At 49.7% G+C, this 26,619-nt stretch overlaps 1 protein-coding gene across 10 annotated transcripts in view; it reads left to right on the top strand.

The window, feature by feature from the left end:
- The window catches only part of sas (stranded at second), a 286,431-nt gene that overhangs the window by 166,450 nt on the left and 93,362 nt on the right, over positions 1-26,619 (top strand). For 9 of the 10 annotated variants that reach the window (XM_071666882.1, XM_071666881.1, XM_071666880.1 and 6 more), the window contains exons 2-6: positions 7,842-8,060; positions 15,220-16,563; positions 17,303-17,352; positions 18,126-18,230; positions 19,930-20,080. In XM_071666882.1, coding sequence (XP_071522983.1) covers positions 7,842-8,060; positions 15,220-16,563; positions 17,303-17,352; positions 18,126-18,230; positions 19,930-20,080 — 1,869 coding nt within the window. The remainder of the gene's footprint in view (positions 1-7,841; positions 8,061-15,219; positions 16,564-17,302; positions 17,353-18,125; positions 18,231-19,929; positions 20,081-26,619) is intronic. The other variant, XM_071666878.1, reaches the window with a different exon arrangement.

Here is a 26,619-nt window from a genome sequence, read left to right as displayed (position 1 = left end):
TCTTTATTTCTTAAAAATGTGAGATGATTATTTGGCTTGTAATTAGTTTTTGTAGATGCGGATGCCGGTGTAAATCGTGTAGTTACAAGCGTTATTATTGTTATATATATATATATATATATATATATATATATATATATATATATATATATATATATATATATATTCGCTGGGAAATTATTCCTCACATAAACTGTGCGTTTGTGAGTAGTACAAAGGCCAACCGGACCGCCATTGTTCGAAATGTGTGTGTGTCTGTGTGTGTGTGTGCGACGCGCGGTCACTATTGTGTGACTTCTGGTTTGAATACTTTGCTCCAAAGTGGCACCACTGTGTAGACTTAACCGCCACCACTGTAAACGTAAGTGTCGGATCGTGGCAGTAGTGATATTACAGAAGCGGGGCGCGCGGGGGCGAGAGTTGAAGGGTGCGCCATAATACACGCCGCGTGATACGATTCTGCGCATGATACAACGCGCACATCTCTTTTTTTTTCTCCCTTGTGAGTGCGCATCAGCGCTTCCACCATCAACGTCCGGTTGGCCGTCTTCCTGTACTTATGTCCACCGTGATTATTCCCATGGAGCCGACATTTGGCCCCGCCATAATCATTCAGTGCGGGCGGCGGAGGGGGAAACGAGGAGCCACTTCTCACAGCGGACGGTGAAGCGGTCGACCGGTCTCCCAGGACCCCGCGACCTCCCGCCCGCCCTCCCTCCCTCCGCCATGAGAACGGCTCCCTCACGCATCCAATCACCCCAGCGTCGGGAGGGAGATAAGGCTCGGGGAGAAGAATATTTCCTCTTATCAAATGGGTGTTTTGTCCTGTAATTACTGGCATTAGAAGCCTTACCTCTTATTAAACTCGTAGCAGATCGGGAGACTGGTTCGTCGTCGTCAAAATAAACCCGTGATGGTGTCTGTGGTGCTTGCGCGAGGAAGGGCGGTAATTTGGTGTCGATAAATGGCACCAGATAAGGTTAGGGTGCGGGTTTTTATTTCATATAAAAATACTGACCTCTACCTCGCATTGGAGCAACGTACACCGGACAAACACACACTAATACCCAGTATATTAGCAACGCTGAAATAACCCGGCTGGCGCTGAACGTTGTCGCGCGCCAAACTTCATCCCACCAGAAATACACCCACTTGAAACTTGGCCTCCCTCCCTCCCTCCCCACCCGCCAGACATGCACGATTTACTTTATCTCGTATGTGTTCTGGGCACCAGCCAGCTCTTCATCATGACATACTCCGTCTCAACACAGGATCAGTCATGCCATGATATGGCGCATCATCACGGAAGACAAGCGTTAACAGAAGCCCTATACTGCCCCTCAGGTGATACAGGCACACCATCCCGCCTTATGATGTGTGGTCCCGCCCTTGGACATGGGTGCCTTCCCGAGCGCTGCAGCAGTTACATAGAAGGTCCCTCTTGTATATCAACTGACTTGTATATTTCTTGTATCCCCCCCCTGATGATGATGTGATTATGACGCGAAAGTGCACTTGGCAACTTATCGTGTTTCATTTTCCCCGGGGATTCATAGGAATATATATATATATATATATATATATATATATATATATATATATATATATATATATATGATATAGGAAGCTGAAACTGTCAAATACGACGAGGTGTGTTTGTGACCCAATATGGCGGCGGGTTCTCGATGATGGGTATTTCCCCACCTTGTGTACCCAGAAGTGTTGTCACCTCGTCAGCGCGATGAACCACGCTGAGTCCAACCCATCATGAGTGATGAGTAAGTGTTGGACGGACGTGTACCGCCATGCATTCAGTCCCCCCCCTAACGGCTGCCCCCCCACCCCGACGTCTCTCTCTCTCTCTCTCTCTCTCTCTCTCTCTCTCTCTCTCTCTCTCTCTCTCTCTCTCTCTCTCTCTCTCTCTCTCTCATCGCTGGCTTTATTCTTTATTCTCTGTTCTGGTCGATTGTATGTGTGTGTGTGTGTGTGTGTGTGTGTGTGTGTAGACCCATCAACAGTAGCAGCGATGATGGTCCCAGTACGCAGCCGTGGCTCAATAGGGCGTCTCCGTCGGCGTCGCCTTCGCCGCTCCCTGTCGCCAACCCCAAGTCTTCGCCACCGAGGGGCAGGAGATACAACATTTCCTTCGTATATATCGGTGAGGAGGAGGAGGAGAGGAAGACATGTATGTGACAGACGTTAGATGTGGTTTCCAGGGGAGCTCCTGGTGTGGTTCGCTGGGTGACTTGTTTGCTGGGCGATTTGTTCGCTGGGCGACTTGTTCGCTGGGCAACTTGTTCGCTAGGCGACTTGTTTGTTTGCTGGGAGACTTGTTCGCTGGGAGACTTGTTTGCTGGGCGATTTGTTCGTCAGGAGAAAAAACAAAACAAAACAACGCTTTCACTTCGCACGACAGGAGGTGGGGGGGTTGTATTGTGTTTTTGCGGTGGGCCTACGTCATATCCCGTCGTTTGAGGTTTGTGGGTACAATGTATAACGAATGTATGATTATACAACCTCCTGGTTGTATGATTCATCAAGCTCTGAAAACGTTGTATTTTGCCTCCTCCTTGCCGCAAGTTCGTAGATGGGAGGAGCTGTTCGCTGGGAACCATTGTGAAGCGAAAGTGCTTTTTAGGTCCTTAAGAGAGAAGTGGAGGTTGTGGGGTCAGTGTTTGACCCAGCACGACAAGAGGTCAAAGGAATGTTCCGTTGGGGAGGTCGGGTGGTGTCTGTCGTGGGGTCAAACGGAAGGTCAGGTCATGAAAGCACGCATGCGTCTGGCCGACGAACCCAGCCTGAGCGAAAAAAAAAAAAAAGAGGAGGGAGAGAAAGAGAGACGGGTACGAAACAGGGACGATACAAGGTCAGCCTCATGGCGGGTGAGGTCAGGTGGATGATGATGACCTCCCCCTCTCCCTCCACCTCCACCTCCACTGGCGAGGGATGAGTCTCCAAGTCAGGTCATGACGCCCACTGGATAGAGGAGAGGAATGAGTCTCCAAGTCAGGTCATGGCGCCCACTGGATAGAGGAGAGGAATGAGTCTCCAAGTCAGGTCATGGCGCCCACTGGATAGAGGATAGGTGGTGTTCCTGACCGCTTGGGAGTCGAACACACCACCCAGTACCCACTGCAGAGAAGGTAGGGGCTGTACATCAGGCCCCCACTGAGGAAAGCAGGTGGGTGACGGACGCGCCCCACACGCCCCGTGCGCCTAGTGGTCGCTCCGTAGGACAGACAGTGCCTGGAGTGTGTGTGTGTGTTAGAGTTTCTGGCGGGGCGCCCCCATCTTCATCATCCACCACCACCACCTCCTCCACCTCCTACACCTCCTGCTGGTGTATACACACGTGCCTCATTACCACCACACACCTGCCTGCTCCTCTCTGCCCCCCTCTCTCTCTCCCTCTCTCTCTCTCACTCTCTCTCTCTCTCTCTCCCGGCAACACACAGCTCGCGCTAGAGGAAGTGGGAGATCAGTCGTTCACTCTATGGAAGGTGGATGTTAGACCGAAGTGTCTTGGTCTTCATCTCTCGATGGAAGTGATTACGACTCAGACTTGGGTGGTTTGGATTGCTGCTCGTTACGCCTTGTACTCGAACGTACGCAGGTAACGCACACACGCAGATAACGCAAGAGATCGGATCTCACGAGTGAAGAACGTACATTTCGTACTGTACACGTGGGTGATTTTGCACACACACACACACACACACACACACACACACATACGAGTGTAAAACTGCCTCCCCGTACAGTACAAGGAGGTAATTACGGATAGGTAATTACTGTACCCACACACACACACACACACACACACACACACACACACACACACACACACACTTCTCCCATTGGTAATTACACCACACGTTTATTTAAACGCGCTTTGGTTCCTGTCCTCCTCAGCTGGATATAATTACTTCTCATTATGTAATGGAGGATATACTGGCCCCCTCATTACTCCATTGTTTTGGGGGTGGTGGTGATGAACAGAGAGAGACGCCACGCCATTGGTCAGTCGGTATGGGCCAGCGGGAGGTCGAGACGCTTTCCCATTGGTCAGTTGAGTTGGGTTAGTAACAAGGAGACGCTCTCCTATTGGTCATTTGGGTTGGGCTAGTGACACGAAGACGCTCTCCCATTGGTCAGTTTAGTTGGGTTAGTAACAAGAAGACGCTCTCGTATTGGTCATTTGGGTTGGGCTAGTGACACGAAGACGCTCTCCCATTGGTCGGTTGAGTTGGGTTAATGTAACATGGAAACGCCCCGCCATTGGTCAGTTGTGATGGGCAGGTGGGAGGTGGAGACACACTCCTATTGGTCACCTGGATTGGGCTAAGTGACACGGAGACGCTCTCCCATTGGTCAGTTACGTTGGGTTAGTGACGGATGCCTTACACGGGGTGGAGGAAGAGGGGGAGGTGGGGACTTCCGCCATCTTCCCCCTCCCCCCTTCCTTCCTTCCCCTCCGCTGGCTAGCGAGGGACGTCCTCTCCACTTGGAGGGGGGGGGGGGGGGTTACGACGGTTGAGACGTCGTGGTCCCCTCCACCCCGTGACGGACAGGCCGTTGGAGGGGGGGGGGGGGTACGATGGCGCTCGAGGAGGGGACTGAAGTAGCCAGTGGGTGAGGGGAAGGGAGGTGGTGGAGGAGGAGGAGGAGGAGGAGGAGGTGGAGGAGGAGGTGGTGGTGGAGGAGAGGAGGAGGAGGGAGGATGTAACGCCGGGAGTTATGCGAGACGCATGCCATATCCCCTCCTCCTCCGTGACCACAAGACCGTGGAGGATGATGCGGTCGCACCATCCAGGCGTAAATCACTCGCATTCGCAAGACCATTCATTGCTGCCACTAGGAAGGCGTTGTTGACGAGCCATTGTGAATGAAGTGGAAGGGGGGGGGGGAGGGGGAGGGGTCACTTGACATCGAGTATTGTCATTCGCATGTGAAGGAAGATGACCCCTAATGACTCACCATTGATAAAGGTCAGGTCATTGGTAAGGGTCGTTATGAACTGATGGTTGCACTCTGTTTAGTTCAAGGGTCGTACCGTCGTGCTCAAGGGTCAGGTACCGTTCGTGTTCAAGGGTCGTACCGTCGTGCTCAAGGGTCGTATCGTCGTGTTCAAGGGTCGTACTGACGTGTTCAAGGGGTCGTATCGTCGTGCTCAAGGGTCGTACCGTCGTGATCAAGGGTCAGGTACCGTCGTGCTCAAAGGGTCGTACCGTCGTGCTCAAGGGTCGTACCGTCGTGCTCAAGGGTCGTACCGTCGTGCTCAAAGAGTCGTACCGTCGTGCTCAAGGGTCGTACCGTCGTGCTCAAGGGTCGTATCGTCGTGCTCAAGGGGTCGAATACCGTCGTGCTCAAGGGTCGTATCGCCGTGCCCAAGGGTCGTACCGTCGTGCTTAAGGGGTCGTACCGTCGTGCTCAAGGGTCGTACCGTCGTACTCAAATGGTCGTACCGTCGTGATCAAAGGGTCGTACCGTCGTGTTCAAGAGTCGTACTGCCGTGTTTAAGGGTCGTTCCGTCGTGCTCAAGTGTCGTACCGTTGTGCTCATGGGTCGTACCGTCGTGCTCAAGGGTCGTACCGTCGTGTTCAAGGGTTTCACCGTCGTGCTCAAGGACCGTACCGTCGTGTTCAAGGGGTCGTACCGTCGTGCTCAAAGGTCGTACCGTCGTGCTCAAGGGTCGTTCTACCTTGCAAATAGATCACATCTCGAATTCCCCCTCCCCCACTCCCTCAATCCAAAGCCGCCATTTCCAAAGATAACGAAAGTAATTAGTATTATCAAATGATCAGTTACATTCGATTACATTAGATCCATTACAAGCGATCATACAGCCTCTTAAACAAACTAGCAGTTGTTAGAGACACTTAAACGATGGAGAGAAGGGAGAGGGGGCTCGGGTGGCCGGGGCGCGCCCTGCGAGTACAAGCGATCGTAAACAAACAACACACACATATGTTTAGCTGCAGAACCAGCCAGCCAGTCAGTCGCTGGCCTTCTCTCTCTCTCTCTCTCTCCCAGGCTGGTTAAAAGTCATTAATCAATCGACCAACGCATTAATATTTGTAATCATTTTGTCCATTTACCGTCTCTAACAACCCCCGCATCATGAGTAAAACTGCTGGGAGAGAAATGATCTTAGATTTGACTGACGACGACGAGGAGGGGTTGGTTGGGGGGTTTAGGGCGGCCATGTTGGACGGCCTGGTGAGTGTATTTCTCAACAACAAGGTTTGGGTTACTGGCCGTCGAAGGTCAGGTGGATGTGGGCGACTAGGACCAGACTGGTTGGCCTACCCAGGTCCACACACACACACACACGTACGTGTATTCAACGAGTGTGATGGTATGTGGGGCTGTGAGAGTTAGGTTCAACATCGGAAAGATATGTTGGGAGATTTTTGGGGGGTTTGGTAGATTACGCTCGAGGTCTAAGGCCCTCATGACCCTTGGCAGTTGGGGTAGGGCCAGATAAACCACGTCAGGGTCGTCCTCCCGCGCGCCCGAAACGGTCGCCATCTTGTCGAACGCGTCGGGTGAAGTTGGTTGGTCAGTGAGGAATGACGTCACCTACGATCGACCAACCACAGTCGAGGAGGATTCTCCTCACACGGAGGGAAGCGAGCTGTTATTATATATGTAAAAAGGGAAGAATTTTGCCGTTGTTAACCCATTTTTTTTTTTAGCATTTTCTGCCCGTCACAACAGAAGCGGCAGCTTCACACACTCACACCATCACACACTCACACCACCATACACACACACCACCACCACAACCACACACTCACGCCACCACCATACACACACACACCACCACCACCACCACCACACACTCACGGCACCACCACACACTCACACCACCACATACTCTAGCCACACAAGCACGCAACCACACACTTACACCACCACACATAGCACCACCACACACTCACACCACCACACATTCTAGCCACACACGCACGCAACCACACACTCTAGCCACACACTCACGCAACCACACACTTACACCACCACACATAGCACCACCACACACTCACACCACCACACATACCACCACCACACACTCACACCACCACACATACCCCACCACACACTCCACCATACACTCACACCACCACACACTCACACCACCACACACTCTAGCCACACGTCCCTGTGTCTCACATGTTGGTCATGAGGAAGCTGGGCCCTGAGTTAAGGTTATCAATAATTTTGTGTTATATAACTCGCTGTTCAAGGTGATAATACATATTTCAATAATCGTTATAGGAATATACATTGCAGTATATATATTTCATGTAATCTAGAGGAATATATATATTGAAGTACATAATTCATATAATCGTTATAGGAATATATATATATATATATATATATATATATATATATATATATATATATATATATATATATATATATATATATATATATTCTCTGGGGATAGGGGAGAAAGAATACTTCCCACGTATTCCCTGCGTGTCGTAGAAGGCGACTAAAAGGGGAGGGAGCGGGGGGCTGGAAATCCTCCCCTCTCGTTTTTTTTTAATATTCCAAAAGAAGGAACAGAGAATTGGGCCAGGTGAGGATATTCCCTCAAAGGCCCAGTCCTCTGTTCTTAACGCTACCTCGCTAATGCGGGAAATGGCAAATAGTTTGAAAGAAAAGATATATATATATATATATATATATATATATATAACGGTCTCATATACGACATTTTCGAGATATAGATATGAACACTAACCATTCCACCTGTACATATCGACCATTTTGAATCATTTTCTCTCTGACTTATTGTCTAATGGCATAATGTTTTCTCTCCCTTCCAGCGGAGTATCCCTGCACGCTGGACGGCGACTGCCCAGGGGATCGGTTCTGCCTGGGCGTGGTGTGCGTGGACCCCTGCCCCATCCTGACGCCGTGCAGGGGCACGCTGAAGGGCGGCAAATGCGTGTCCAAGGACCACCGGCCGGTGTGCGAGTGCCCAGCGGGCACCCTGCCCGACTCCTTGGGCCAAGTCTGCGTCCCTTACAACGCCTCCGTCGCAGGTGGGTTGGTGGTGATGGGAGGGGAGGGAGAAGGCCGCCCACACTATGGATAGCCGTACACCCAGATTGGAAAAAGGGGGAGAAATGGAGATGGAGAACTTAATGCGAGGGATTGTCATCCCCTTAGCACGGCGGTACGGCCCTTGATCACGGCGGTACGGCCCTTAATCACGACGGTACGGCCCTTGAGTAGGGCGGTACGGCCCTTGAGTACGGCGGTACGGCCCTTGATCACGACGGTACGGCCCTTGAGCACGACGATATACGACCCCTTGAGCACGGCGGTACGACCCTTGAGCACGGCGGTACGGCCCTTGAGCACGGCGGTACGGCCCTTGAGCACGACGGTACGGCCCTTGAGCACGACGGTACGGCCGACGGGCTCAAGAGATCATGCTCGCACGTGCTCACACGTGCTCACAGGGAAAGGGATCAATGTAGCGATGTGGTATAGAGGGGGAGACCTGTATAGAGGAATGAGATTTCTATTTTTTGGGATACATAGGAACGGAGAATAATCTCCATTGCCCTCCAGTGTGGTAGCGCCACAGTTGGAGTAGACCCCACCCACCCCTCCCCCCCGTGAGGCGCCACAGTGCCTCGAACCCTGGACCTCGCGTGAGGTCGAACGCCACCACCCCTCCTTAATCCATACAGCCAAATATAGATTATGTGAATGATTTTAGATTTAATTACCCCTAATTAATGAGGTTATGTGGCACAGGTTATTAGGTATGTACATGTGTATAACTCCCTGTTGGGTTATTAAGTCTGCATGCTGGTTGTGGTGCTAACTGTGATTAACCTATGACTAACTAGATTAATTCCCCCTTCCCCCCACCTCCCCACATCCCGTGAGGTCACAGCTACCGGGGGAGTTGAAGATGGCTCGGAGGGAGAGGGAGGGGGGTTTGGGGTGGGGGGGGTGGAGGAAGGTGATAGGAGAGGGGATGGGGGGGGGAAGTGTGTGGGGAGGGAGGGGAGAAGTGTGGGGGGGAGGACGGGAGGGGGGAAGTGTTGTGGGGGGGGGGGAAGGAAGAAGAAGAGCAGGAGGTCATCAGGTAACATGATGGCTGGGGATTGTCACGGGGGAGGGGAGGGGGAGAGGGAGGGAGGGGGTTGTGGGGTGGGGGGTGGTGGAGGAGGGGTGGGGGGAGGAGGGGGGGGGAGGGCAGGAAGCATATAAGCCTGGGGCGGGGTTGACCTTGTAGATCCTCCACCTCCCCCCCTTCCCCCCTCCCCCCTCCTTGGGAGGGATGTATTCCACCGAACCCTGGGGGGCTGGGCCCTCCCCTCCCCTCCCTCCCTCCCTCCCTCCCTCCCTCCCTCCCTCCCTCCTACCGCTTCCTTTCTCCCCCCCCTACCCCACCTTGGATAAGGGGAGGGGGAGGGAGGGGGTGTGGTTTAGGGGGGGGTGGTTAGATGTGCTCAGCGTGAGAACGCGACAACCTTGCTTGTTAAAACGACGGACGGTCGTCCCTCAATGGTTGAGTTGATAACAGTATGTTGATTAAGAAACAGGTCGGTCCTGAGGCGGTAAGGAGGTGAGGAGGAGGAGGAGGGAGGGAAAGGGGGAGGGAAGTGGGGGAGGGTGCATGAGAGGAAGGGGGAGGGAAGTGGGGGAGGGTGCATGAGAGGAAGGGGGAGGGTGCATGAGAGGAAGGGGGAGGAAAGTGGGGGAGGGTGCATGAGAGGAAGGGGGAGGGAAGTGGGGGAGGGTGCATGAGAGGAAGGGGGAGGGAAGTGGGGGAGGGTGCATGAGAGGAAGGGGGAGGGTGCATGAGAGGAAGGGGGAGGGAAGTGGGGGAAGGTGCATGAGAGGAAGGGGGAGGGAAGTGGGGGAGGGTGCATGAGAGGAAGGGGGAGGGAAGTGGGGGAGGGTGCATGAGAGGAAGGGGGAGGGAAGTGGGGGAGGGTGCATGAGAGGAAGGGGGAGGGTGCATGAGAGGAAGGGGGAGGGAGAGACGGGGAGGAGGAGGGGTGTGTTATGAGGTCAGGCAGGATGTGTCATGAGATATTCCAGTCATGAGTTGGGAAGTATGTCTCTGGGGGGAGCATTTTAATACCATCAGTACAGAGTCATTCATTGTTATTCATTTATTATTAATTATTGTTATTATTATTATTATTATTATTATTATTATTATTATTATTATTATTATTATCATTATTATTATTATCTTTATTATTATTATCATTATTATTATCTTTACTATTATTATTATTATTATTATTATTATTATTATCATTATTATCTTTATTATTATTATTATTATTATTATTATTATTATTATTATTATTATCTATTAATTTTTAACATTTTTATAATAACTTTAGCCGTTTTTTTTCTCTCTTCTCTTTGTGCATGGCAGTGTGATCATGGTAGATGGGAGGTTAAGATGGTGGCTCCTCTAGCACTCAGACTCTATTTCAAAAAAGAAAAATAATAAGATTTAGAATCTTCTCCTCGGAAATTAGATGCGTTGGTATATATATATATATATATATATATATATATATATATATATATATATATATATATATATATATCCCATAAGTCGCCATGATTCATTAAACACATCTTACGTGGTTCATTTGTTGCATCCGCCTCACGGAAAATATATATGCATTTAACTTCTTAATCATACCTGGCGGCCAGGGTTGGCTTGGGGTTGGGGGGGGGAGATGTCTTTCCCATGGTCTTGGGGAAAGGGGAAGGGAAGGGGAGGGGAGGGGTAAGATGTCTTTCCCATGGGAAAGAAAGATTGGTATATATTTTTGAGACGACTCTAGACCAGTGGGTCGTCCTCCCATCATCCATTGCCACACGCTAAGGTCATGCCTCCCTTTCCTTCCTTCCCTGTAATATATATATATATATATATATATATATATATATATATATATATATATATATATATATATATATATATATAATGGCATGTATAGTATAAGTCTGTTATTAACGCATGTTCCGAATCTGTTTTTGTTAACTTGTTAACACTTGCTTTTGTTGGTGTGTGTGTGTGTGTGTGTGTGTGTGTGTGTGTGTGTGTGTGTGTGTGTCTGTTCAGGCTTTATCTAGAGATGTTTTGGTACTGTGTAACTCTTGGTACAGTGCCTCATGTTATGTAACTCATCATGGTCCCTCATATTGTGTCATTTATGGTCCCCCCTCATGCTGGTGTAATTCATTCTCCCCTTATGTTTGGGTAACTTATCATGGTCCCTCATGTTGGGGTAACTCATTATGGTACCTCATGTTGGGGTAACTCATCATGGCCCCCTTCATGTTGAGGTAACTCATCGTGGTTCATCATTTTGGGGTAACTCATCATGGTTCCTCATGGGGATAACTCATCATGGCCCCCTTCAATTTGGGGTAACTCATCATGGCCCCCTTCAATTTGGGGTAACTCATCATGGCCCCCTTCATGCTGGTGGAACTCATTCTTCCCTCTTGTTGGGGTAACTCATCATGGCCCCTCATGTTGGGGTAACTCATTAGGATACCTTATGTTGGGGTAACTCCTCATGGCCCCCTTCATGTTGAGGTAACTCATCATGGTACCTCATTTTGGGGTAACTCATCATGGGCCCTCATGTTAGGGGTAACTAATCATGGCCCCCTTCATGTTGGGGTAACTCATCATGGTCCCTTATGTTGGGGTACCTATTGTTGGGTAATCATCATGGCCCGCTTCATGTTGGGATAACTCATCATGGCCCCTTCATGTTGGGGTAACTCATCACAGTCCCTTATGTTGGGGTAACTCATCATGGCCCCTATTGTTGGATAACTCCTCATGCCTCCTCATGTTGGGGTAACTCATGATGGTCCCTCATGGTGGGGTAACTTATCATGTCCCCCTTATGTTGGGGTAACTCATCATGCCCCTTCATGTTGGGGTAACTCATCATGGCCCCTTCATGTTGGGGTAACTCAAGGCACCTCATGTTGGGGTAACTCATCACGGTCCCTTATGTTGGGGTAACTCATCGTCCCTCACGTTGAGGGTAACTCATGATGGTCCCTCATATGGGGTAACTCATCATGGTCCCTTATGTTGGGGTAACTCATCATGCCCTTTCATGTTGGGGTAACCTCATCATGACCCCTTCATGTTGGGGTAACTCATCATGGTCCCTATTGTTGGGTAATCATCATGACCCCTTCATGTTGGGGTAACTCATCATGACCCCTTCATGTTGGGGTAACTCATCATGACCCCTTCATGTTGGGGTAACTCATCATGGTCCCTTATGTTAGGGTAACTCATCATGCCTTTCATGTTGGGGTACCTCATCATGACCCCTTCATGTTGGGGTAACTCATCATGGTCCCTATTGTTTGGTAATCATCATGGCCCCTATTGTTGGGGTAACTCATCATGCCCCCTCATGTTGGGGTAACTCATCATGGACCCCTTTATGTTGGGGTAACTCATCATAGTCCCTTATGTTGGGGTAACTTATCATAGCCCCTTCATGTTAGGGTAACTCATCATGCCCCATTCATGTTGGGGTAACTCATCATGCCCCCTTCATGTGGGGGTAACTCATCATGGTCCCTTATATTGGGGTAACTTATCATGGCCCCTTCATGTGGGGGTAACTCATCATGCTCCCTTATATTGGGGTAACTTATCATGGCCCCTTCATGTTGGGGTAACTCATCATGGCCCCTATTGTTAGGGTAACTCGTCATGGCCCCCTTCACGTTGGGGTAACTCATGGCCCCTGTTGTTGGGTAACTCATCATGCCCCCCTTCATGTGGGGGTAACTCATCATGGCCCTCTTCATGTTGTGGTAACTCATCATGGCCCCCTTCACGTTGGGGTAACTCATCATGGCCCCCTTCACGTTGGGGTAACTCAATATGGCCCCCTTCATGTTGGGATAACTCATCATGTTCCCTCATGTTGGGGGTAACTCATCATGGCCCCTATTGTTGGGGTAACTCATCATGCCCCCCTTCATGTTGGGATAACTCATCATGGCCCCCTTCATGTGGGGGTAACTCATCATGGCCCCCTTCATGTTGGGGTAACTCATCATGCCCCTTCTTGTTGGGTAACTCATCGTGGCCCCTATATTTGGGGTAACTCATGCCCCCCTTCATGTAGGGGTAACTCATCATGGCCCCTATATTTGGGGTAACTCATCATGCCCCCCTTCATGTGGGGGTAACTCATCATGGCCCCCTTCATGTTGGAGGTAACTCATCATGGTACCTCATGTTGGGGGTAACTGAGTTAAGCCTTGTACATACATCGCTTGCTTCCGTGGGCCTTCCCTCCCCACACATCACCACACACTGCATACACTTGCTCCCCACCTCAGCCTACTTTATCTCCCCCCTCCTCTTTTTAACCTCCCCCGTCTCCCATCTGTGCATAGTCAGTAGTTCTCGGGGTCTGTGTCTGGGACTCTGCGTGTCTGGGGACTCTGCGTGTCTGCTTTGCATGAAATATGATGTCGAGGAGTCTCTCCGCTGCATGAAGATTGCCATGCATGAATTTGTGTGTTGTGTGTGTGTGTGTGTGTGTGTGAGAGAGAGAGAGAGAGAGAGAGAGAGAGAGAGAGAGAGAGAGAGAGAGAGAGAGAGAGAGAGAGAGAGAGTTTTATGTAATGCAGTGACACACGAAGTCTCGCACGTCTTCTTTTTTGTGTGTTTCTCTGTGTGTGTGTGTTTGTGTGTGTGCGCATGTTCCCTGCATGGTCCTTCTGTAATGTGAATATGTTGCATGTTCTCTGCATGTTCCTTTGTATGTGAATATGATGTAGAGGAGGGGGCATCACCACTCGTGTGACGCATGTTCCCTGCATGTTCGTTCCTTGTATGTCGATGTGAGAACTGGTTCATGCATGGTTCGACATGGTCTCTGCCTGAGAATATGAGGAAAAGGTGGGGGTAAGGGGAAGAAAGGTGGGGGTTTGTTTATTCGTGGGTCATCCACGCACCACCCCAACCCCAAACCCCAACCCCAAACCCCACCCCCCTTGCACTCAAAACACACACACACACACACACACACACACGCACACTCAAACAAACCCATGACTGTGACAATCGTGTAGACCCATGTTATCGCACCCGCCCCGCTCGGCGCCCCGCCCAGCGCCCCCTCTTCCTCCTCTCTCCCCCGCCCTGACGCTCCATGAACCACTTCTTCCTCAAATAAAGACATTTCACGTGAGTAAATGGGCGACTCGAAGGAGAAAAAAAAAAAACCCTTTCTTGTCCAGAGGAAATGGGCGTGGGGGCGCGCGTGAGGCTGTGGAAGTATGGGGAGGAGGATGCGACGGGGGCGATGGGGGAGGGACGTCTCCAGTGGGGCACGACCACCACAAGACACCCGACGTGGTAGGAAGGATATGCCTGCATCGTGTGGTTCCCTCCGGCCGTAGGGCTGCGCTGGAGAATGTCAGAGGCGCTGTAATGTTGTTGTTGTTGTTGTTGTTGTGGTTGTAGTAGCAGCATCGTGTTGTGAATGACCTGTCCCAGGTGAGGGGTAGTTAGTTGGTGATATGGATGTTGGTAAATGGGTCGTCCGCCTCGGGTGATCCTTCGCAAGGAGGGGGTAGAGGAGAGAAGTGGAGAATCCTCCTCCTCCTCCTCCTCCTCCTCCTGATGGAGGAGAGGGAGAGAAGCGTTGGCCTCTGCATGTGACAAGGTCGGTACTCAACATCCACACATTATGTCCTGTAGTTTTGGTATATAACATCCGTGTGTGTGTGTGTGTGTGTGTGTGTGTGTGTGTGTGTGTATACTTTATGTAACGAATTAACCCCGTGTTCTCTCCACAAGGACCTTCTTTGTGGGGAGTGGAGTCGTTATTTAACCAACAGCCTCTGCTGCACACACACACACACACACACACACACACACACACACACACACACACACACACATACATAGGCTGGTCGATGGTAACATAACCCCGTACGCTCACCGCTGCTTCCCTCCCACACCGAGTCACACTTGTAACACACTGACGCCACGCCAGGTCACTGCTTCAGCTGATAACATGTAATACGACCACCTGGGCCGCTGTCGCTGTGGCGACGCCCCCAGCTACTGCTGCTACTACTGCACGGGTGGTGACCGTGGGGCCAGTGGTGACCAGAGCAAGACCTGATCATCTCCCCCTTCAGGATGCGAGTATGGGGGCCGCCTCTACGCCGAGGGTGAGGTTCGCTACGAGGGCGAGTGCCAGCAGCAGTGCCGCTGCGGCTCCGACGGCGCCTTCACCTGCGGCCCGGTGACCTGTCCGCCGGGGCTCTTCCTGGCCGGACAGCACGCGAACCAGGAGCTGTGTATCGAACTGCGCAACCGGCCGGAGGCGGACGAGTGCTGTGTGGCGGTGGCCTGTGCCAACAGCCTGGCTCAGCCCTCCCTCCTGACCTCCCCGGTCCTCGCAGACTCCACGCACCTCACCCAGGAGGAGCACGTGAGTAGCGACCAGTACCTCACAGCGCTCCAGGGGCGTCATGTGGGCCAGGGGCATGCTCCACCCATAAGCGAGGAGGAGTACCAGAGGAGGCTGAAGGACCTGGAGGGAGAACTGGCCAAGAAGAACGAAAAGAAGAAGATAGAAGGGAAGCTGTCAGAGAAGTGGGAGCTCGAGAGTAGCAGAAGCACCTCCACTGCTGCTGCTACTGCTGCTGCTGCAGAAGAGGCTCTGGGCGTCGCCCATACCACGACGGAATCGACGGGTGTTCCACAGTTGGAGATCTCGACCTTCGCACCACCTGAGGCTGACGACCTTGACCAGCAGGCGATGGGAGAGGTCTTGACGACCCTCATGCCCATGCTGCTGGAGAAGGAACACCAGCTGACGACGGAGGAGCAGGAGGCGATGGACGAGGAGGCAGCCGTGGTGGTGGAGTACGACGAGCAGGGCCAGCAGGTGCACCGCATCACGGTGCACCACCAGGTCGACGTGGTCACCGAGATGACTGGTGGTGCCTTAGATGACGAGGTGGGCGTGGCCACGGACGCCACCCCAGCGCTGGAGCAGGAGGAGGACCTGGCCACGGACATCACTCCAGCGCTGCAACAGCAGGGGGACCTGGTCACGGACATCACCCCAGCTCTGCAACAGCAGGAGGACCTGGTCACGGACATCAGCCCTTCGCTACAGCAGGAGGAGGACCTGGCCACGGACATCACCCCAGCGCTACAGCAGGAGGAGAAGGACCTAGTCACGGACATCACCCCAGCACTACAGCAGGAGGAGGACCTGGCCACGGACATCCCCCCAGCGCTGCAACAGCAGGAGGACCTGTTCACGGACATCAGCCCTTCGCTACAGCAGGAGGAGGACCTAGTCACGGACATCAGCCCATTGCTACAGCAGGAGGAGGACCTGGCCACGGACATCACCCCAGCGCTACAGCAGGAGGAGGAGGACCTGGTCACGGACATCCCCCCAGCGCTACAGCAGGAGGAGGAGGACCTGACACAGAGCCTAACCAGGGAGGGCAAGATGGCATCAGGTAAGATCTGGAGGGACCAGGCTCTACCCACCGGCTCAAATAACACCACCCAACAGAACACGACTTGAATAACGAGGCTGAATATCTTACGGTGACTGAAATAAAATGAACGAACTCTACTTTGATACAGGTAATGTTACAGATAACAACAGTGAAATAGACTGGGAACGACCTAACAGTGATGAAGTGACGACTGGCTATAGAGTACACACGCACACATACACATACAGAGCACTTCCACTCTGTCACTGCAAATGGTATGTGGTAGCTGCACTGCTCTTTCCCACAGCTACAGCAAGGAGGACTGAGCCATTCCCTCACCACTGGGCACTTGACCTTTCATTGTGTGAGTTTTTTCTTCTGTGTGCACACACTTCGACGGAACTCTTCTTTCTCTTGCACTGACTGAACTGACTGACTTTAGGGATAAATAGACTCTTTGAGATTTATATCATTTTCCACACCCACCTCCTCCTCCTCCTCCTCCTGTTTTACATCTCTTTCTTATGGTCTTAACGTTCTTGTGAGGTGATTATTATTATAACCTTGATAACCTGTCTCATTTGCACGTTTTCATGACATACGAGGAGGTCAGTGTGCCGGCTAAGGCCCAGCCATCACTACACCCTAAGGTGTATATAAGTGTCTCCCCCTCCCAACCCATGTATATATATATAAACAGACGAGCCGTATGGTATACCCACTGATCACCCTTCTTCCTCTTCTTCTCCCGGCACAGAGGAGAACATCACCCACCCAGCACAGCTCATCCCAGAGGAGTTCCCCAAGGTAAGCGTGAGAGGCACTGGCCAACGCCATTTCCTGTGTATTGATTATGCTTCGGCCATGTTGTGCCCCTGGTGTGTGTGTGTGTGTGTGTGTGTGTGTTGAGGGTTGCGGCATCCAACAGCTTGATCGACCAACGACCCATTCTGGCAGCCTGGGGCCCCAACCCGGGCTATTGGGGCAGAAGATCCCCGAAGATTTTACTATAGGTAATCCAGAAGGCCCTGTAGTGTGCTTTAGAGGTGGAGTGTCTCGTGGCCCTGTAGTGTGCATGGTTGGTACAAGCAGCCACTGGGCCCCTGTAGTGTGCATTGCGGGCACATAGAGTCACAGGGCCCTTTAGTGTACATTATTGATGTAATCAGTCACTGGGCCCTGGAATGTGCATTTTGATGCAGTTACTCATTGCTAGAAGTTGTCACTGGACCCTGTAGTGTGCATATTAGTGTAACTCACCATCCGAGCCCTGTAGTAAGCATTATGATTAGTCACCGTGGGCCCTGTACTGTGCGTTAATGTTAATGAAGCACCGCCCGCCCCCTTACAGTGTTGAATGATATAAGGTTATAAGTCCATGGGCCCAGTAGTTTGCGTTATTGACCTTAATGGACAATTGACCTTTAACAGAACATCAGTGTGAGTTCGTATAGATGTATATTTGACGTCAGTGTAGCGTGGAAGACCTGACATTTGGGAGAGGGGAGGCTAAGAAATGTTGACCTTTGCCATTCATTATTCATGACCTTTCTTTTTCCTCCCCCTACCTCCTCCTCCAGGCGGAGTCCAAGGTCGGGGCTGGTGCCCTGAAGGTGCGGGAGGTGTCCCACAACTCCTCCACCATCGTCCTGCCTTCCTCCAAGGGCGGCGAGGTCTACTATAAGGTCAGTACAGTTGGCTCAGTAAGGTCAGTACAGTTGTGCATGTAAGGTCGGTATAGCTGGCTCAGTAAGGTCAGTACAGTTGTGCATGTAAGGTCGGTATAGCTGGCTCAGTGAGGTCAGTATAGTTGTGCCTGTAAGGTCAGTATAGTTAGCTCAGTAAGGTTAGTACAGCTGGCTCAGGTCAGTATAGTTGTGCCTGTAAGGTCAGTATAGTTAGCTCAGTAAGGTCAGTACAGCTGGCTCAGGTCAGTATAGTTGTGCCTGTAAGGTAAGTATAGTTAGCTCAATAAGGTCAGTACAGCTGGTTCAGCAAGGTTAGTACAGCTAGCTAACCTCGGTCAGTACAGCTAGCTCAGCAAGGTCAGTACAGCTGGCTTAGTAAGGCCAGTACAGCTAGCTCAGTAAGGTCAGTGCAGCTAGCTAACCTCGGTCAGTACAGCTGGCTCAGCAAGATCAGTGCAGCTGGCTCAGCAAGGTTGGTGCAGCTGGCTCAGCAAGGTCAGTACAGCAGGCTTAATAAGGCCAGTACAGCTGGCTCAGCAAGGTCAGTAGAGCAGGCTTAATAAGGCCAGTACAGCTAGCTCAGTAAGGTCAGTGCAGCTGGCTCAGCAAGGTCGGTGCTGCTGGCTCAGTAAGGCCAGTACAGCTGGTTCATCACCTTACTTTAGAATAGGATTCTTCATCCCATGGCACCATCTGTGTGTCAGGTGGTGCCGTCTCTATCTCATGGTAACATTAACATTTTCACTGGTTTCAATTACCTTTGATTTCACCCCATCCCACCTGGTCTGTGGGAAGGCTTTGAACTTATACATCTTAATCATTCAATTGTACTTACCATTATACCTTAGATGTGTTAATTATTCAATTCTACATACCATTATGCATTGTGTGTATTAATTATTCAATTCTACGTACCATTATACATTAAATGTATTAATTATTCAATACTACTTATCATTATACATTCTAAATATTAATTATTCAATTCTACATACACTGTATGTATTAATTCAATTCTACATGCATTGTATGTATTAATTATTCAATTCTACTTAACTTTATACATTATATATATTATTTGCTGAGTTCTGTGTACCATTATATAATTCAGTTATTAATTATTCAGTTTGACATTTATCAGAACTAATATTCACTTAAGGAATAATTTTTTAGAGGGACGGTACGACCCTTGTGAGGGACGGTACGACCCTTGTGAGGGACGGTACGACCCTTGTGAGGGACGGTACGATCCTTGTGAGGGACGGTACGACCCTTGTGAGGGACGGTACGACCCTTGTGAGGAAGGTACGACCCTTATGAGGGACGTTACCCCACCTCTACCAACCACCCCATCCACCTGCTCCTCCTAACCACCCCACCCACCCCATTCTCCCAACCTCCCCACACCCACCTTATCCTCCCAACCACCCCCTCCTCCTCCTCCTCTCCCAACCTCCCCATTCCTCTACCTCCCTCCCCACCCAACCTAGCCCCTCCCTACTCTCCCAACCACCCAACCACCCCTTCCTCCTCCTCTCCCAATCTCCCCATTCCTCTACCTCCCTCACCACGCAACCTAGTCCCCTCCCTACTCTCCCAACCTCCTCACCCCCTTACCCCCGCTCTCCTCTCCCCAGCACTCAATTTTCCGTCCGTTTTCTTTTCCTGACGGTGAACGCTGACGGCGTCGGTGCAGGCGGCGGAGAGCACAGAGTGGCTGAGGGAGATCGTGCCCGCTGGGGAGGAGTCGCTGGTGTTGCGCGGCCTGCGCCCCAGCACGCAGTACACCCTCAAGTGGTCCAGCGCCTCGGGCGGCGGCTCGGCCAAGATCACCATCGACACGGAAGGTGAGGGAGCCCGGGCGCCCCGCCCGCCCCGCCTCCTCCTCCTCCTCCTCCTCCTCCTCCTCCTGCTGGCCCGCTCTCTCCCTCCCTCCCTCCCACCACCGCTAGCAGCCAGCAGGAGGGGGGATGTATTACTCTCTCTCTCTCTCTCTCTCTCTCTCTCTCTCTCTCTCTCTCTCTCTCTCTCTCTCTCTAATACTGTGTATGTGTGTGTGTGTGTGTGTGTGTGTGTGTGTGTTATGATATTTGGATGTATTTTAGCTTTTTTTATTTTCAGGTTTTGCTCTATGTTGGCTTTGAGTATTTTAGCTTTATGTTGTTTTTTGTATTTTAGCTGTTAAGGTTAACATAACTTATATATATATATATATATATATATATATATATATATATATATATATATATATATATATATATATATATATATAACCAACAACTGACACTTTCCAAGCTCTCTCATCCCCAACAGACTTCATACTTGCCCCTCTTTCCAAAACTCTTCCATTCACCTCCCTAACAACCCCATCCATAAACAAATTAAACAACCATGGAGACATCACACACCCCTGCCGCAAACCTACATTCACTGAGAACCAATCACTTTCCTCTCTTCCTACACGTACACATGCCTTACATCCTCGATAAAAACTTTTCACTGCTTCTAACAACTTGCCTCCCACACCATATATTCTTAATACCTTCCAAATAATTTTGGCGGGAGTCGTGGGCTCCCAAGCGAAGTATTGATCAAATTTTTTTTTCTTTTTCTTTAACTAAACTTAATTGTAGTATTGTTGACATCGACTCTACTCATGGAGATTAGCCTGTATGTTAATTGTGTCCATAACTACCAGTGCAATTAGACGGAGTGTAATTAGTGTCTTAGATGATTTTGAATACTTGTGTTTGATTACGTATCATAACTGCCCGTTGATGTACACCACATAGTTCCCCGCCGTTGATGTACACCACATAGCTGCCCGTTGATGTACACCACATAGCTACCCGTTGATGTACACCACATAGCTCACCGTTGATGTACACCACATAGCTCCCCGTTGATGTACACCACATAGCTGCCCGTTGATGTACACGTCAATGGTCATAGCTGCCCGTTGATGTACACCACACAGCTGCCCGTTGATGTACACCACATAGCTCACCGTTGATGTACACCACATAGCTCCCCGTTGATGTACACCACATAGCTGCCCGTTGATGTACACCACAAGCTGCCCGTTGATGTACACCACATAGCTGCCCGTTGATGTACACCACATAGCTGCCCGTTGATGTACACCACATAGCTCCCCATTGATGTACACCACATAGCTGCCCGTTGATGTACACCACATAGCTGCCCGTTGATGTACACCACATAGCTCCCCGTTGATGTACACCACATAGCTCCCCGTTGATGTACACAACATAGTTCCCCGTTGATGTACACCACATAGCTGCCCGTTGATGTACACCACATAGCTGCCCGTTGATGTACACCACACAGCTGCCCGTTGATGTACACCACATAGTTCCCCGTTGATGTACACCACATAGCTGCCCGTTGATGTACACCACACAGCTGCCCGTTGATGTGCACCACATAGCTACCCGTTGATGTACACCACATAGCTGCCCGTTGATGTACTCTACATAGCTGCCCGTTGATGTACACCACATAGCTGCCCGTTGATGTACACCACATAGCTGCCCGTTGATGTACGCCACATAGCTGCCCATTGATGTACACCACATAGCTGCCCGTTGATGTACACCACACAGCTCCCCGTTGATGCACACATCACTCGTCATACCTCCCCGTTGATGTCACTCCAGGCTTGACCTGAGGTCAGTGTTCGGTGACGCACTTCCTGGGTCTTGGTGGGGTTACGCCAGGTCATCTGTTGCCCTGGTGGTCAGCGCCCGCTGCTACACTACCCTCCCTCCTTCCTCCTTCCTCCCTCCCCATCGCTCACCTTCCCCCTCCACCACCACCACATATCAGTATCACCATCACTTTATCACCACCACCACCATTATCACCATCACTTTCACCAACACTTTTGGTTATAACCCCTGGAGAGTCAGTCATTGGTTATAACCTCTGGAGAGTTAGTCATTGGTTATAACCCCTGGAGAGTTAGTCATTGGTTATAACCCCTGGAGAGTTAGTCATTGGTTATAACCCCTGGAGAGTTAGTCATTGGTTATAACCCCTGGAGAGTCAGTCATTGGTTATAACCCCTGGAGAGTTAGTCATTGGTTATAACCCCTGGAGAGTCAGTCATTGGTTATAACCCCCTGGAGAGTCAGTCATTGGTTATAACCCCTGGAGAGTCAGTCATTGGTTATAACCCCTGGAGAGTCAGTCATTGGTTATAACCCCCTGGAGAGTCAGTCATTGGTTATAACCCCTGGAGAGTCAGTCATTGGTTATAACCCCCTGGAGAGTCAGTCATTGGTTATAACCAGCATGGAGACAGACTTTGATCATAACTGCCCTACGTAGAGTTAGACGATTTGCCTCAGGAAAGTCCAAGCCAATCATCTCTTAACTAGATATTTCAGAGAATCATGCAAGTCACACACGTTAATTAACATAAATAAAATAATAATAATAAGTGGGACACAAGTTATAGGATGGAGAGTCAGTCGACAGGTGTTAGCTAGGCGCCCCGCGCCTCCAGTGTGTGTGGACCATTCATGGGCGCAGGAATATATGCGTTTTAATCTTACTTATCTTTGGTATGTCGGGCGGCTACCGGGTTAGGCTTAGTGTAGGTGGGCTGGGCAGCCCCCTTTTTTTTTTTTATGCCTTTTTAATCTCAATAGGAGTATGATTATCGGATGTGAGGGTTAGATGACCTCACCGTGTTGTCTAGTGAGAGTCGAGGAGGCGAACTTCAACAGCGCACGGGGGTTTGCTGAGGAGGCGAACTTTAACAGCGCTCGGGACTTGGAAGGCGAACTTCAACAGCGCACGGGAGTTGGCTGAGGAGGCGAACTTTAACAGCGCTCGGGACTTGGAAGGCGAACTTCAACAGTGCACGGGAGTTGGCTGAGGAGGCGAACTTCAACAGCGCACGGGAGTTTGCTGAGGAGGCGAACTTTAACAGCGCACGGGAGTTTGTTAAGACGCAAACTTTAACAGCGCACGGGAGTTTGTTAAGGACGCAAACTTTAACAGAGCACGGGAGTTTGCTAAGGAGGCGAACTTTAATATCGCACGGGAGTTTGCTGAGGAGGCGAACTTCAACAGCGCACGAGTTTGTTAAGGACTCAAACTCTAACAGCGCACGAGAGTTTGCTGAGGAGGCGAACTTTAACAGCGCACGGGAGTTTGCTGAGGAAGCGAACTTTAACAGCGCACGGGAGTTTGCTGAGGAAGCGAACTTTAACAGCGCACGGGAGTTTGCTGAGGAGGCGAACTTTAACAGCGCACGGGAGTTTGCTGAGGAGGCGAACTTTAACAGCGCACGGGAGTTTGCTGAGGAAGCGAACTTTAACAGCGCACGGGAGTTTGCTGAGGAGGCAAACTGTTAACAGCGCACGAGAGTTTGCTAAAGATGTGAACTTTAACAGACATTTGTATTTTTCTTGTTTTGTCGTAGTAACACATTTTCGTGTATGAGAAACAACACAGACCGAAGCAGCGCGAAGACGTCCCATGTGTTACAACACCCACAGACACGCGGGAACATGCTGGTGTATCCCATACCTTCCCTCTTCGTCCCCGGAGACGGTGAACAATGGCTCGATATCACCTCGCCATCGAATTTCGTAATAGAAACTAGATCTATGGTGATGACGTTGTCGGATATAAAGCGCCATGTTTTGTATTCGCTAGTTGGTATGATTCTCGGTATTTTCGTACTAGGTATTTGATTTGCTAGGTATCCTACTTCTGGTTATTTTGTTCGTTAGGTACCATGATTCCGGTATTTTGTTTGCTAGTTATTATGATTCCAGGTATTTTGATCGCTATTTAGGAATTCAGGTATTTTGATCGCTAGTTATGAATTCAGGTATTTTGTTTGCTAGGTATCGCTTCATACCGTGGTACTGGACACAATCATTTGAGGTATGATAAACTGATATCATGTGTTAGGTATTTTGATTAACAAAAGGAAGGAACAGAGAAGGGGGCCAGGTGAGGATGTTTCCTCAGAGGCCCAGTCCTCTGTTCTTAACGCTACCTCGCTGAGGCGGGGAATGGCGAATAGTATGAAAGAAAGAAAATGGTTAAAAGCAAATATAATGTTTGTATGATTTATCCGCTGAATTATTACTTGATATTTCGATTGGCAGGATTCACAATGATGCTTATTTTAATCGTAGATATTTTGGTCGCTGTGTGTCGTGGTATTAAATAATTCGATGTAGTTAGGTTTCATTATACCAAGTATTATGATCGCCAGGAATACGTAAGCAGGTATATTGGCCACCAGGTTTCATCTTAGTATTTTGACCGCTTGATATCACACAGCCTTATGATGATTATAAAAATTAATGATAATATTATTTATAGTCGCCTTAATTATGATGCCAAAAACTTGAACGCTAGTTATAGGGATGCTAGGTATTTTGATCGCCAGGTTTGATAAATGCCAAGTGTGATCGCTGGGTATAAATGCTATTGGCCACGAGGCCTCACGACCGTGCGTGTTGGTACCGTGAGAGATCGACCATTTACAAAGTCTTCAGAAACCACGTCATTTCGTACAGGAAACTGTCTTGATGGGGTATGCGTGACCCGCTTGGTCCGAGGTATATGTGCCTGCACCTCTGTAATGAAGGAAACGTTTGAAAATGAACGAAGAACAGCGTTTCATGTTGACGTTAGCACGGAAGACTTAAATGGTAGTTGGCAATGGTCGAGATCAAAAGCGTTGCTTGATGGCATTGAAGTATGACATTTTGTGTGTATTTTTCCCCCCTGTCGATGGTTAAATGTGAATACAGGTGGTCATTATATGATTTCAGCGCCGTGAAGTATTCTGGGGGAAGAACGATGTATGTGTGGCTTCTGTTTTCAAATAGGGTAAAAGTTCTGGAAGTTTCGAAGAATATCATCAGTTAGGTTGAAGAACGGGCTAAATGATGCTTAATGAAGAGAAATGATGCGTCCTATGTGAAGGATTAGCCAGTAACGAGATAATTATTTGGTCGCGCTTGTACGTACAGGGGAAAAAAAAAATGGAAAAGTCTTGGAAGAAAATCTTAAAATAGAAAAAGGCGCACCGCTCGCCAGCCTATAATTCGTAAATGTCGAGAGAAATTCCCTTTCTGGGTGCCCCAGAGCTTCAGCTGGCTACAAAGCAGAAAATCGTAGTTATATGACCGATAAAAATGGTCTGGGGGGAGGGGGGGGTTTAACTAATGCCGTAAAGAAATGTCGGCGTCATTTCGTGGATCGCTTTTTTCTTCCTAACTATGTCGGGCTGGCTGTCATGGGTATATTACCTCCTGTCTACCACTGGCTCATGAAGTTATACCACTGGCTCATGAAATTATACCACTGGCTCATGAAGTTATACCACTGGCTCATGAAGTTATACCACGGGCTCATGAAGTTATACCACGGGCTCATGAAATTATACCACTGGCTCATGAAATTGTACCACTGGCTCATGAAATTATACCACTGGCTCATGAAATTATACCACTGGCTCATGAAATTATACCACTGGCTCATGAAGTTATACCACTGGCTCATGAAGTTATACCACTGGCTCATGAAATTATACCACTGGCTCATGAAATTGTACCACTGGCTCATGAAATTATACCACTGGCTCATGAAATTATACCACTGGCTCATGAAATTATACCACTGGCTCATGAAATTATACCACTGGATCATGAAGTTATACCACTGGCTCATGAAATTATACCACTGGATCATGAAATTATACCACTGGCTCATGAAGTTATACCACTGGCTCATGACATTATACCACTGGCTCATGAAATTATACCACTGGCTCATGAAATTATACCACTGGCTCATGAAATTATACCACTGGCTCATCAAATTATACCCCTGGATCATGAAATTATACCACTGGCTCATCAAATTATACCACTGGCTCATCAAATTATACCACTGGATCATGAAATTATACCACTGGCTCATCAAATTATACCACTGGCTCATCAAATTATACCCCTGGATCATGAAATTATACCACTGGCTCATGAAATTATACCACTGGCTCATGAAATTATACCACTGGCTCATGAAATTATACCACTGGATCGTGAAATTGTAGCAGACGAACTCACACACCTGCTCCAGGAGGAGGTGACGATCCCTTCCCCTCCCTCTCCCCCACCCCAAGCTCTGGGAGAAAGGTGACGCATTGAAACCTCAAATAATATCACTTCTGCATGATAATTGCATGGCGGCGCCATCATTCGTGGTTTGCTGGACCCCTGCGAGTGACAACTACGCGTCCTGTCTGACCTGGCCTGGACGACCTGTGTCACCTTCACGAAACAAGGCAGGCACGACACCTCGCTGGCACGGACGCGCCAATTGT

This window comes from Panulirus ornatus, chromosome 11 (genome assembly GCF_036320965.1).
Source record: "Panulirus ornatus isolate Po-2019 chromosome 11, ASM3632096v1, whole genome shotgun sequence".
NCBI lineage: Eukaryota > Metazoa > Arthropoda > Malacostraca > Decapoda > Palinuridae > Panulirus > Panulirus ornatus.
The sequence above is the reverse complement of the archived record's forward strand: the minus strand, read 5'-3'. Positions and strand labels throughout refer to the sequence as shown.